Source organism: Nerophis ophidion, linkage group LG21 (genome assembly GCF_033978795.1).
Source record: "Nerophis ophidion isolate RoL-2023_Sa linkage group LG21, RoL_Noph_v1.0, whole genome shotgun sequence".
Lineage (NCBI taxonomy): Eukaryota > Metazoa > Chordata > Actinopteri > Syngnathiformes > Syngnathidae > Nerophis > Nerophis ophidion.
The window spans coordinates 4,171,250-4,183,843 of NC_084631.1; the positions used below are offsets into that span (position 1 = coordinate 4,171,250).

Below are 12,594 nucleotides of genomic sequence, written 5' to 3' on the forward strand. Positions count from 1 at the left end.
CTGGACACACACTTGCATACACCTGCACATACCTGGACACACACCTGCATACACCTGCACATACCTGGACACACACCTGCACACAGTTGTATACACTTGCGCACACTTGCATACACTTGGACACACACTTCTATACACACTTGCCATGCCTATATTTTCACACTCCTGGACACACACTTGCATACACCTGGACAGACACACTTGCACACACCTGCGCACACACTTGCACATATCTGGACACACACTTGCATATACCTGATAACACCTGGACACACACTTGCATACACCTGAGCACACTTGCATACACCTGGACACACACTTGCATACACCTGGACACACACTTGCATACACCTGCACATACCTGGACACACACTTACATTCTTGGACACACACTTACATACACCTGCACATACCTGGACACACATTTGCACATTCTTGGAGACACAGTTACTTACACATGCCTGCACATACCTGGACACACACTTGCATACACCTGCACATACCTGGACACACACCTGCACACAGTTGTATACACCTGCGCACACTTGGACACACCTGCACACAGTTGTATACACTTCTGTACACTTGGACACACACTTCTATACACATTTGCCATGCCTATATTTTCACACTCCTGGACACACACTTGCATACACCTGGACACACACTTGCATACACCTGGACACACACACTTGCACACACCTGGACACACACTTGCATACACATGCACACACCTGCGCGCACCTGGACACACTTGATAACACCTGGACACACACACTTGTATACACTTGCACATACCTGGACACACACTTGCATACACTGATAACACCTGGACACACACTTGCATACACCTGGACACACACTTGCATACACCTGGGCACACACTTGCATACACCTGGACACACACTTGCATACACCTGCACATACCTGGACACACACCTGCATACACCTGCACATACCTGGACACACACCTGCACACAGTTGTATACACTTGCGCACACTTGCATACACTTGGACACACACTTCTATACACACTTGCCATGCCTATATTTTCACACTCCTGGACACACACTTGCATACACCTGGACAGACACACTTGCACACACCTGCGCACACACTTGCACATATCTGGACACACACTTGCATATACCTGATAACACCTGGACACACACTTGCATACACCTGAGCACACTTGCATACACCTGGACACACACTTGCATACACCTGGACACACACTTGCATACACCTGCACATACCTGGACACACACTTACATTCTTGGACACACACTTACATACACCTGCACATACCTGGACATACATTTGCACATTCTTGGAGACACAGTTACTTACACATGCCTGCACATACCTGGACACACACTTGCATACACCTGCACATACCTGGACACACACCTGCACACAGTTGTATACACCTGCGCACACTTGGACACACTTGCACACAGTTGTATACACTTCTGTACACTTGGACACACACTTCTATACACATTTGCCATGCCTATATTTTCACACTCCTGGACACACACTTGCATACACCTGGACACACACACTTGCACACACCTGGACACACACTTGCATACACATGCACACACCTGCGCGCACCTGGACACACTTGATAACACCTGGACACACACACTTGTATACACTTGCACATACCTGGACACACACTTGCATACACTGATAACACCTGGACACACACTTGCATACATACACCTGAGCACACTTGCATACATACACCTGGACACACACTTGCATACACCTGAGCACACTTGTACACACCTGAGCACACTTGCACATACCTGCATACACTTGATAACACCTGGACACACACCTGCATACATACACCTGGACACACACTTGCATACATACACCTGGACACACACTTGCATACACCTGCACATACCTGGACACACACTTGCACATACCTGGACACACACTTGCACATTCTTGGACACACACTTACATACACCGCACATACCTGGACACACACTTGCATACACCTGCACATATCTGGACACACACTTGCATACACCTGGGCACACACTTGCATACACCTGGACACACACTTGCATACACCTGGGCACACACTTGCATACACCTGGACACACACTTGCATACACCTGCACATACCTGGACACACACCTGCATACACCTGCACATACCTGGACACACACCTGCACACAGTTGTATACACTTGCGCACACTTGCATACACTTGGACACACACTTCTATACACACTTGCCATGCCTATATTTTCACACTCCTGGACACACACTTGCATACACCTGGACAGACACACTTGCACACACCTGCGCACACACTTGCACATATCTGGACACACACTTGCATATACCTGATAACACCTGGACACACACTTGCATACACCTGAGCACACTTGCATACACCTGGACACACACTTGCATACACCTGGACACACACTTGCATACACCTGCACATACCTGGACACACACTTACATTCTTGGACACACACTTACATACACCTGCACATACCTGGACATACACTTGCACATTCTTGGACACACACTTACATACACCTGCACATACCTGGACGCACACTTGCATACACCTGGACACACACCTGCACATACCTGGACACACACTTGCACATACCTGGACACACACTTGCACATTCTTGGACACACACTTACATACACCGCACATACCTGGACACACACTTGCATACACCTGCACATATCTGGACACACACTTGCATACACCTGGGCACACACTTGCATACACCTGGACACACACTTGCATACACCTGGACACACACTTGCATACACCTGCACATACCTGGACACACACCTGCATACACCTGCACATACCTGGACACACACCTGCACACAGTTGTATACACTTGCGCACACTTGCATACACTTGGACACACACTTCTATACACACTTGCCATGCCTATATTTTCACACTCCTGGACACACACTTGCATACACCTGGACAGACACACTTGCACACACCTGCGCACACACTTGCACATATCTGGACACACACTTGCATATACCTGATAACACCTGGACACACACTTGCATACACCTGAGCACACTTGCATACACCTGGACACACACTTGCATACACCTGGACACACACTTGCATACACCTGCACATACCTGGACACACACTTACATTCTTGGACACACACTTACATACACCTGCACATACCTGGACACACATTTGCACATTCTTGGAGACACAGTTACTTACACATGCCTGCACATACCTGGACACACACTTGCATACACCTGCACATACCTGGACACACACCTGCACACAGTTGTATACACCTGCGCACACTTGGACACACCTGCACACAGTTGTATACACTTCTGTACACTTGGACACACACTTCTATACACATTTGCCATGCCTATATTTTCACACTCCTGGACACACACTTGCATACACCTGGACACACACTTGCATACACCTGGACACACACACTTGCACACACCTGGACACACACTTGCATACACATGCACACACCTGCGCGCACCTGGACACACTTGATAACACCTGGACACACACACTTGTATACACTTGCACATACCTGGACACACACTTGCATACACTGATAACACCTGGACACACACTTGCATACACCTGGACACACACTTGCATACACCTGGGCACACACTTGCATACACCTGGACACACACTTGCATACACCTGCACATACCTGGACACACACCTGCATACACCTGCACATACCTGGACACACACCTGCACACAGTTGTATACACTTGCGCACACTTGCATACACTTGGACACACACTTCTATACACACTTGCCATGCCTATATTTTCACACTCCTGGACACACACTTGCATACACCTGGACAGACACACTTGCACACACCTGCGCACACACTTGCACATATCTGGACACACACTTGCATATACCTGATAACACCTGGACACACACTTGCATACACCTGAGCACACTTGCATACACCTGGACACACACTTGCATACACCTGGACACACACTTGCATACACCTGCACATACCTGGACACACACTTACATTCTTGGACACACACTTACATACACCTGCACATACCTGGACATACATTTGCACATTCTTGGAGACACAGTTACTTACACATGCCTGCACATACCTGGACACACACTTGCATACACCTGCACATACCTGGACACACACCTGCACACAGTTGTATACACCTGCGCACACTTGGACACACTTGCACACAGTTGTATACACTTCTGTACACTTGGACACACACTTCTATACACATTTGCCATGCCTATATTTTCACACTCCTGGACACACACTTGCATACACCTGGACACACACACTTGCACACACCTGGACACACACTTGCATACACATGCACACACCTGCGCGCACCTGGACACACTTGATAACACCTGGACACACACACTTGTATACACTTGCACATACCTGGACACACACTTGCATACACTGATAACACCTGGACACACACTTGCATACATACACCTGAGCACACTTGCATACATACACCTGGACACACACTTGCATACACCTGAGCACACTTGTACACACCTGAGCACACTTGCACATACCTGCATACACTTGATAACACCTGGACACACACCTGCATACATACACCTGGACACACACTTGCATACATACACCTGGACACACACTTGCATACACCTGAGCACACTTGTACACACCTGAGCACACTTGCACATACCTGCATACACTTGATAACACCTGGACACACACCTGCATACACTTGATAACACCTGGACACACACCTGCATACACTTGATAACACCTGGACACAAATCTGCACACACTTGCAATAACATATAATTAATATAATTGAATATTAAGTGAAGAGTATGTAAAAGTTTAAAGTTTTTACCTTGTTTACAGTACTTATATGACAACTTCCTTAAAGTTTTGTGACAGAAATATCCAGCAGATAAAATGCAACAAACCTGGATAAGTGTGGCGATTGTTTAGAGTTTTCTCCATCATGCTTTGTAGAGGATTTGAATGGGTGGGATTTCAAAACATTTTCATGGTGCATGGACATTTTTTACAATATCCACAAGTTTCAGTGAGCAGGTTGTCTGTTGACATTTTGTTGAAGTTGGGATTGTTTTCCCACCATGACTAAGGAAGGTTGTTTGTGTTAGGTCATATAAGTGAATGTTGTAAATGTTCCTATTCAAAGTATAATTAAAGGTCATTGATTTGACAACCTCATGTGGTCTACTCGAGAGCAACAAAGGGAGACCATCATAAGTAATCCTTAAAAAAAAAAAAAGCAATCTTATTCCTTATTTTAACTTATGACGTTTTGTGGGCCAAAATGAAGACGTCAGCAGACTGAAGTTTGGATACCCCTGATTTAGCAATTTACTTAAGAACTGGGGAAACTGACAGTGCCACATACTCATCTATTCAGCAACATCATTTTATAATTTCATAGCTGCTAGCGGACGTAAGGTACTGATCAATTGAGGCATTTTTTAATGAAATTAGTTTTTTTTCACATAACCCCAAAGGGAATAAGTGGTAGAAAATGAATAGAATAAAATATTTCCTATATGAAAAAAACTTCTTGGAGTATGCATTTCCGTGTCTTGAGCGAAGTAACTTCAGCGGCAAAAAAAAAAAATTGGTGTCAATTTAAATGCACTGCACGACTGCTTGTAAAATGTCCATAAAAAGTGGTAGATGTCTCCTGCATGTTGGAAAACCTAACAAAACGCCACATGATAACATGAATGTGCAGTAAATGAGTATCTCCATGGTGATGCCCCGTATAGTACACGCAAAATCCTTGTTTAAATTAGGCTGTTTACACCACTTTTCAATTGCACAACCAGTTTTAATAGATGACACACGCCACGCCTACAATAGTATGCGCTATTTTTTTGGACTCCACACGCCGTTCAGTGCGTGTTTGGATCTTAGTAAATCAGGCCCTAAATGTTGCAATTTTAAGCGAGTTCATACGCTTTACGTTAACATGGCAATTCAGATTTTTTTCCTCCCATAGAGATTTGAGTAAAACTAAGGCATGTATTATTGCCAAATAAGTTGGAAGTGAAAACTGCTTTAGTGAGCACACCCATTAATCATCATTGGACAGTGTATACACAATGGCCTCATCACAGTGGTCAAATAGCACCCTCTGGTGGCAAACTGATCATCACTGCAGTAGAATTTGGTGAAATGTGCCAATAGTCCAGTCCTTGCTGACATTCTTCAATTTGGACGACGCTTGCTTCAATGTCCGTAGCCTTTTTTTCCCCAGAATGAAGCTAACGTTGCCCATGTGACCTACCATTGTCACCAGTAAGATAAAATACTATAAACTTGACCACCCACTGATTTGTAGTTCACATACCCTCTATGTATTGTACTCGTATTTTAAATTGTTTATCATTATGTAATTTTAATATTGTGTAAATTCAATCCTGTGTAATTTTATTGTGGATGTTAGATGCACCATAAAAGGACTACAGATGGAAATTAGCATGGTGCTAAATCTGGTGCAGCCATAGTCTTAATGGAACTGCCCATTGTCCTTCAAATAAACAAATACCAACAAACAATTGCCAACCGGAAAAAAACGACATAAAAAAGTCTCCCACACTAACAGTTCAAACTGCATATCGGTTTTCATCGTTCACTTAAAAAAGCCGCTCAAAAGACTCGATTTAATGACGAATGTCACATCTCTATGCTCACATCCAACGATGTAATGTGTGCCGTTCTTCTCCCGGTTTGTTCTGCATTAGTCGCAAGAAAAATGCAAATGTGTGGAAGAATAATAAATAATATAAAGGATAATTATGAGCAATATTAAGATGGGCTTCATAATAAACATTTGAAAAATGTCAGCAAATCAGTGAAGTATATTCAAGGTTTACAAAGCAGACTGGCGCAGTCCTTTTTTGGAAAAAAACAACCATATTTTATTTAAAAAATTCAAATAAACTTGCTGTAAGTCAAATGAAACGACTGCATATAAAAATAACTGAAAAACCTGAAATCATCAAATGCTAAAAGAAAATAAACACAATTAAAAAAACAATAACAGTAGTTTTTCTTGATATTGTTTTTTGTTTTTTTTTATATAAAAAAAGTAGCAGCGGGCAGCGAGAGAACACTCACAGAAGTCTTCCTCTACACTCGGTGGAGCCGCAGCAGCACAGCAGCACTTTGCCCTCCACGCTGCCCACTTCATAGTTGTAGTCCCAGGTCAGCTCCGTTCCAGCCCGGATACGCCTGCATGGACACAAAATGAAACGCAAGGTCTGTGAGGACATGCAGACAAGATAGAAGTGGTGCAACTCTGCTGTCATTAAGAGATTATGACAGAAAACAATAAATGACTTTATGTCAATGAAGTGTTCAACATTTTCCATTGAGCTCCACTTTCTCAATCTTATATTCCAAAATATTTATTTTTCATCATATCATACCCACGTATGCAGATATTATCTCTTGTAAAAAGTAATACACCCCAAAACTGAACACTGAAATTAATTTTAATGACATTTATATTCTGTGTTATATTATGGTGGGATTGGCAACTTTAGCAATGCTTGATAATAAACAAAATAAATGTCTAAAAAGAACAAACACAGATGTATTGAAATACATTTTGTTGCTAAAATTTGAAAAATGTATAATTTAATAAATTAAATACAAACACAAACAATTTAAGTGAAGTGAAGTGAATTATATTTATATAGCGCTTTTCTCTAGTGACTCAAAGCGCTTTACATAGTGAAACCCAATATCTAAGTTACATTTAAAGCAGTGTGGGTGGCACTGGGAGCAGGTGGGTAAAGTGTCTTGCCCAAGGACACAACGGCAGTAACTAGGATGGCGGAAGCGGGAATCGAACCTGCAACCCTCAAGTTGCTGGCACGGCCACTCTACCAACCGAGCTATGGTTGATTATAATAAAATTAATTGTTGAAAGTGTTAAGTGCAAAATCTATTTTTGCACAACATTACTGTAATTGTGAAATACCATCCATCCATTTCTACCGCTTATTCCCTTTGGGATCGCGGGGGGGCTCGTGCCTATCTCAGCTACAATCGGGCGGAAGGCGGCGTACACCCTGGACAAGTCGCCACCTCATCGCAGGGCCAACACAGATAGACAGACAACATTCACACTCACATTCACACACTAGGGCCAATTTAGTGTTGCCAATCCCCAGGTGCATGTCTTTGGAAGTGGGAGGAAGCCGGAATACCCGGAGGGAACCCACGCATTCACGGGGAGAACATGCAAACTCCACACAGAAAGATCCCGAGCCCGGGATTGAACCCTGACTACTCCGGACCTTCGTATTGTGAGGCAGACGCACTAACCCCTCTTCCACCGTGAAGCCCAATTGAAATACCATCCATCCATCCATCCATCCATTTTCTACCGCTTATTCCCTTTGGGGTTGCGGGGGGCGCTGGTGCTTATCTCAGCTACAATCGGGCGGAAGGCGGTGTACACCCTGGACAAGTCTCCACCTCATCGCAGGGCCAACACAGATAGACAGACAACATTCACACACTAGGGACCATTTAGTGTTGCCAATCAACCTATCCCCAGGTGCATGTCTTTGGAAGTGGGAGGAAGCCGGAGTACCCGGAGGGAACCCACGCAGTCACGGGGAGAACATGCAAACTCCACACAGAAAGATCCCGAGCCCGGGATTGAACCCTGACTACTCAGGACCTTCGTATTGTGAGGCAGACGCACTAACCCCTCTTCCACCGTGAAGCCCAATTGAAATACCAATCAAATTTAAATTACATGAACAGTATAACCTAATTTACATTCTTAATCAATTACTTAAAGATCAAGATACTTTTTTCATTGTAAGCAAGACAGCGTGACAGAAAATAATTGAGAACCACATATTTATGTCGACGTATAATCAGTCCCTCCAGGAAGTCACCATGTCACAATCGCGCCAATTCACGCAACTTTTAACCAAGTTATGGTCGGCCTTGCAACTCTATCTGCACATTTTAGCCAATCAGTGTCATTTCCACCAATCAAATTTGTTTCTGAGCAGCGCTCAAACGCCCACGTCGACTATCTAATAAAAACATATGCTTATTTCCTGTGCAGACAAAGCAGAAACAAAAACTTGTAACAAAATATCAACTCTTCATTGATCAAACGGCACATTGCTTGTCCTCCCTTAATGTTGTGACTCAAGATGTTTATTTTTATACTAGTCCACAGTTCTAAGCCTTATGGGTAATGAGGTATATAAACATGTACCACCTATTTTACATGTTTTTATTGCACATTTATTTGAATGAATGAATGAATGGTTTATTTTGAGCCATGCAAAAAAAAACAAGAGAATGACATAAAATACAAAAGAAATATATAAATACATTATTTTTACACCTACATTGAAAACATTACGTGTGACTAATCTTTTGTAGATGTCAAGATTGGCTCAAAAGGGAGTGGGAAGAAGTAAACTTATTAGGTCGCACCCCTATACATATACAATATATATATATAATATATAATACAATAATATATATAATATAATTCAGTTCAGTGGTTGCTGCGTAGATGATATATATTATCTATATATAATACATTTAAATTCACACACACTTACATATATACATATGTACACACACATATATACACACACATATATACAATTTATATATATATATATATATATATATATATATATATATATATATATATATATATATATATACATACATACATATAACTATATATATATATACATACACACATAATCACATAAATACACAAATGCATATACCCAAAATACACACATGTCCATCATATACAGACACACACACACACACCTATATAAATACTATATATATATAATTGTATATATAATATACACTTTTGTATAAACATTATTAACAGTTTATTTATCCAGGATAAAGCGATTAACACATTTTCATTTGCAATGCTGACCTGGCAAAGAGGCAACATTTACATGTTAGATATGTTGATGTGTGATGATCGCTCATTTACCAACAAAAATGGTGTTATGGATCGCTCTCAACTGTTCAAAAATGTTCTTAATGTGCAGGAGTAAATGTGTTAGAACACAAATAAATGTTGAAGATGGACAAATACTTTTCAAGTGTAAAATAGACGGAATATGTCTGTAACTTGTGGACGACAGAGCAGACAATAAGAAAATATTAGGTGGTGTTTCTTTCAGTAATTATAATTCATAATTAGTTATAATCAATCCTCAATCCATCCCTCTATTTTTCTACCGCACTCGGGTGGAAAGCAGGGCTGGACAAGTCAAACTGAAACAATATTTGAAGCCAGCGAAGCCAAACATCTGTTTGTGAGGTATTTACATAATTTAAATTTATATTGTTGGTTTACTTTTCTGAGGTACAACATTTTCCAGACTGATATGAAAAAATGTTCACTGTAAAGGACAATGTGCTCCTCATCAAGTATAAATTGACGGACACTAATTTGAACATTTATGTCTGACACTTGATGTTTACATTGTTACTTTAAAGACATGTAAGGTATTCTTTGAAATATTTGCTTGAAACATTAGATGTTGCTAATTTGAACTGAGTTGTCTTCCAATAATTTTTTAAATATATAAATCGCCCGCTTCATTATTCCCTCTTCCCTTCCTCTCTTGTCGTCATTTGGGAGGTCTGTTGTGACCCACCCTACGTTGCCTATGATTGGCCTGTCCTTAATGTTTTGCCCTAATCTTAACCAATCGTGACTCATTATAATAAACCAACCAACCAACCATGGATGTTCTTACACGTAAACCAACCAATCATCATTGATGTTTCCCGTATAATTTGTCCCCTGCCAGTGGAGTTGCTTCGCTATGTAGCTTCGATTTTTAAGTTAATAATTTTTAATGATAAACAGCAGTTTTTACCATTGGATTATCAAAAACTGTACTCATTACGGGAAAACCGTAGTTGTTGGCAGGTATGGCAAAGAGACGAATCAAGATTTTAACACACATTGTAGGTCGAAAAAAAAAGGAAGTAAAACGGGAAATCTTTTTTTATATTTTTATAGAGATAAAACATACAGATATTCGACTATAGATGAAAAAATCACATTCTTGATATATATATATATATATATATATATATATATATATATATATATATATATATATATATATATATATATAGATGTATACATATATATTTACCTTGTTTGGACACAACTCATTTCAATGCGTTTGGAAAAAAAGAAAACTATTTACATTGTAGATTGTCACAGGTGTCATCAAAATTATGAACTCGTCAGGAGAATGCCATGAGTGTACAAAACAGTAATCAGAGCAAAGGGTGGCTATTTAGAAGAAACTACAATATAGGCTCCAGCACCCCCCGCCACCCCAAAAGGGATAAGCGGTAGAAATTGGATAGATGGACAGGATATAAAACATGTTTTCAGTTATTTCACCTTTTGTGTGTGTGTGTGTGTGTGTATATACATATACACATATATATATATATATACAAGGGGTGGGCAAATTAATGCGTTAATTACAAGTTAACTCATCAATCTATTAACGCCGACAATTATTTTATCGCACATTTGCGTATGTTGTTTACATACTTTTATTTTGTTAACGCCTTTTCTTAAAAAGATGGCGTCGCCCGGATGGGCTTCGGGGTCGAGGGGCTCTTGGTAAAGATGGAACATTTGGCAAAAATACCGGACAATTCTGCAAATTTCATGGCTGGCTTACAGCGTGGTCACTCCGGGATCACTTACAACCGCCAAACAATTCTGAATGTGGATGATCGGGCTGTTTTGGACTGAATGAGGCGTGCTTGCTAGACCGGCTAGCTAGCATGGGAATACTTTGCCGGCTACATCCAGCGTCCTGTGAAGCAGCGGAGTATATGTGTTGTCTGTCTATTTATGAATAATGCAGACCAGGAGTGTTGGCTGAGTTCTTAACATTTGCTTTCAGAGCGTGCATATCACAACATACAAGATGCCGTCATGGCGACACAACCTATACCGGGCTACCGCGCATGCTCGTCACTCCTGTTGCATGCTGGGTAGGGTAGTTCTATTTTTCCCTGGGTCATAACATCACAATATAGTACCATGTATATGCGTTCAGTTTATCAAAGCACCAAGCAAACAATCGGAAAATTCCCATCATATCAATTCCTAGATATGGTCATAATTATTTTAAGTGCACTACGCAGAATAAACACAACATTATTAATATTGCTACTACGGATGATTTGATCAAAAATTCCCTAAAACAGCCCACTACCTATAATATAGGTTTTTTAAACATAATAAAAAAAATGTTTCTGCTGTTACCTCAGAAATTGCCTGTTCAGATGTTATGATTGTGGCTCAGAGATTTGTATGTAGATTATATTTATTTTCCACAACAAACAGGATAACTTAAATACCCTGGCAGTGGCAATAAGCTTAAATGTTTGTATTTACATTTTTTGAGTTGATTTTCAAAAAATATGCTATTTAACTGCTACTGTTTAACAAGGGCTGATTTAAA

General features: G+C 40.9%; 1 protein-coding gene across 1 annotated transcript in view; it reads right to left on the reverse strand.

Moving 5' to 3' along the window:
- Positions 1 to 6,962: 6,962 nt before the first annotated feature.
- LOC133539603 (histone-lysine N-methyltransferase SETDB1-B-like) overlaps positions 6,963 to 12,594 on the reverse strand; it is a 51,476-nt gene continuing 45,844 nt past the window's right edge. The window contains exon 25 of the mRNA XM_061881635.1: positions 6,963 to 7,300. Within this exon, the coding sequence (XP_061737619.1) occupies positions 7,183 to 7,300 (118 nt within the window). The 3' untranslated portion in view covers positions 6,963 to 7,182. The remainder of the gene's footprint in view (positions 7,301 to 12,594) is intronic.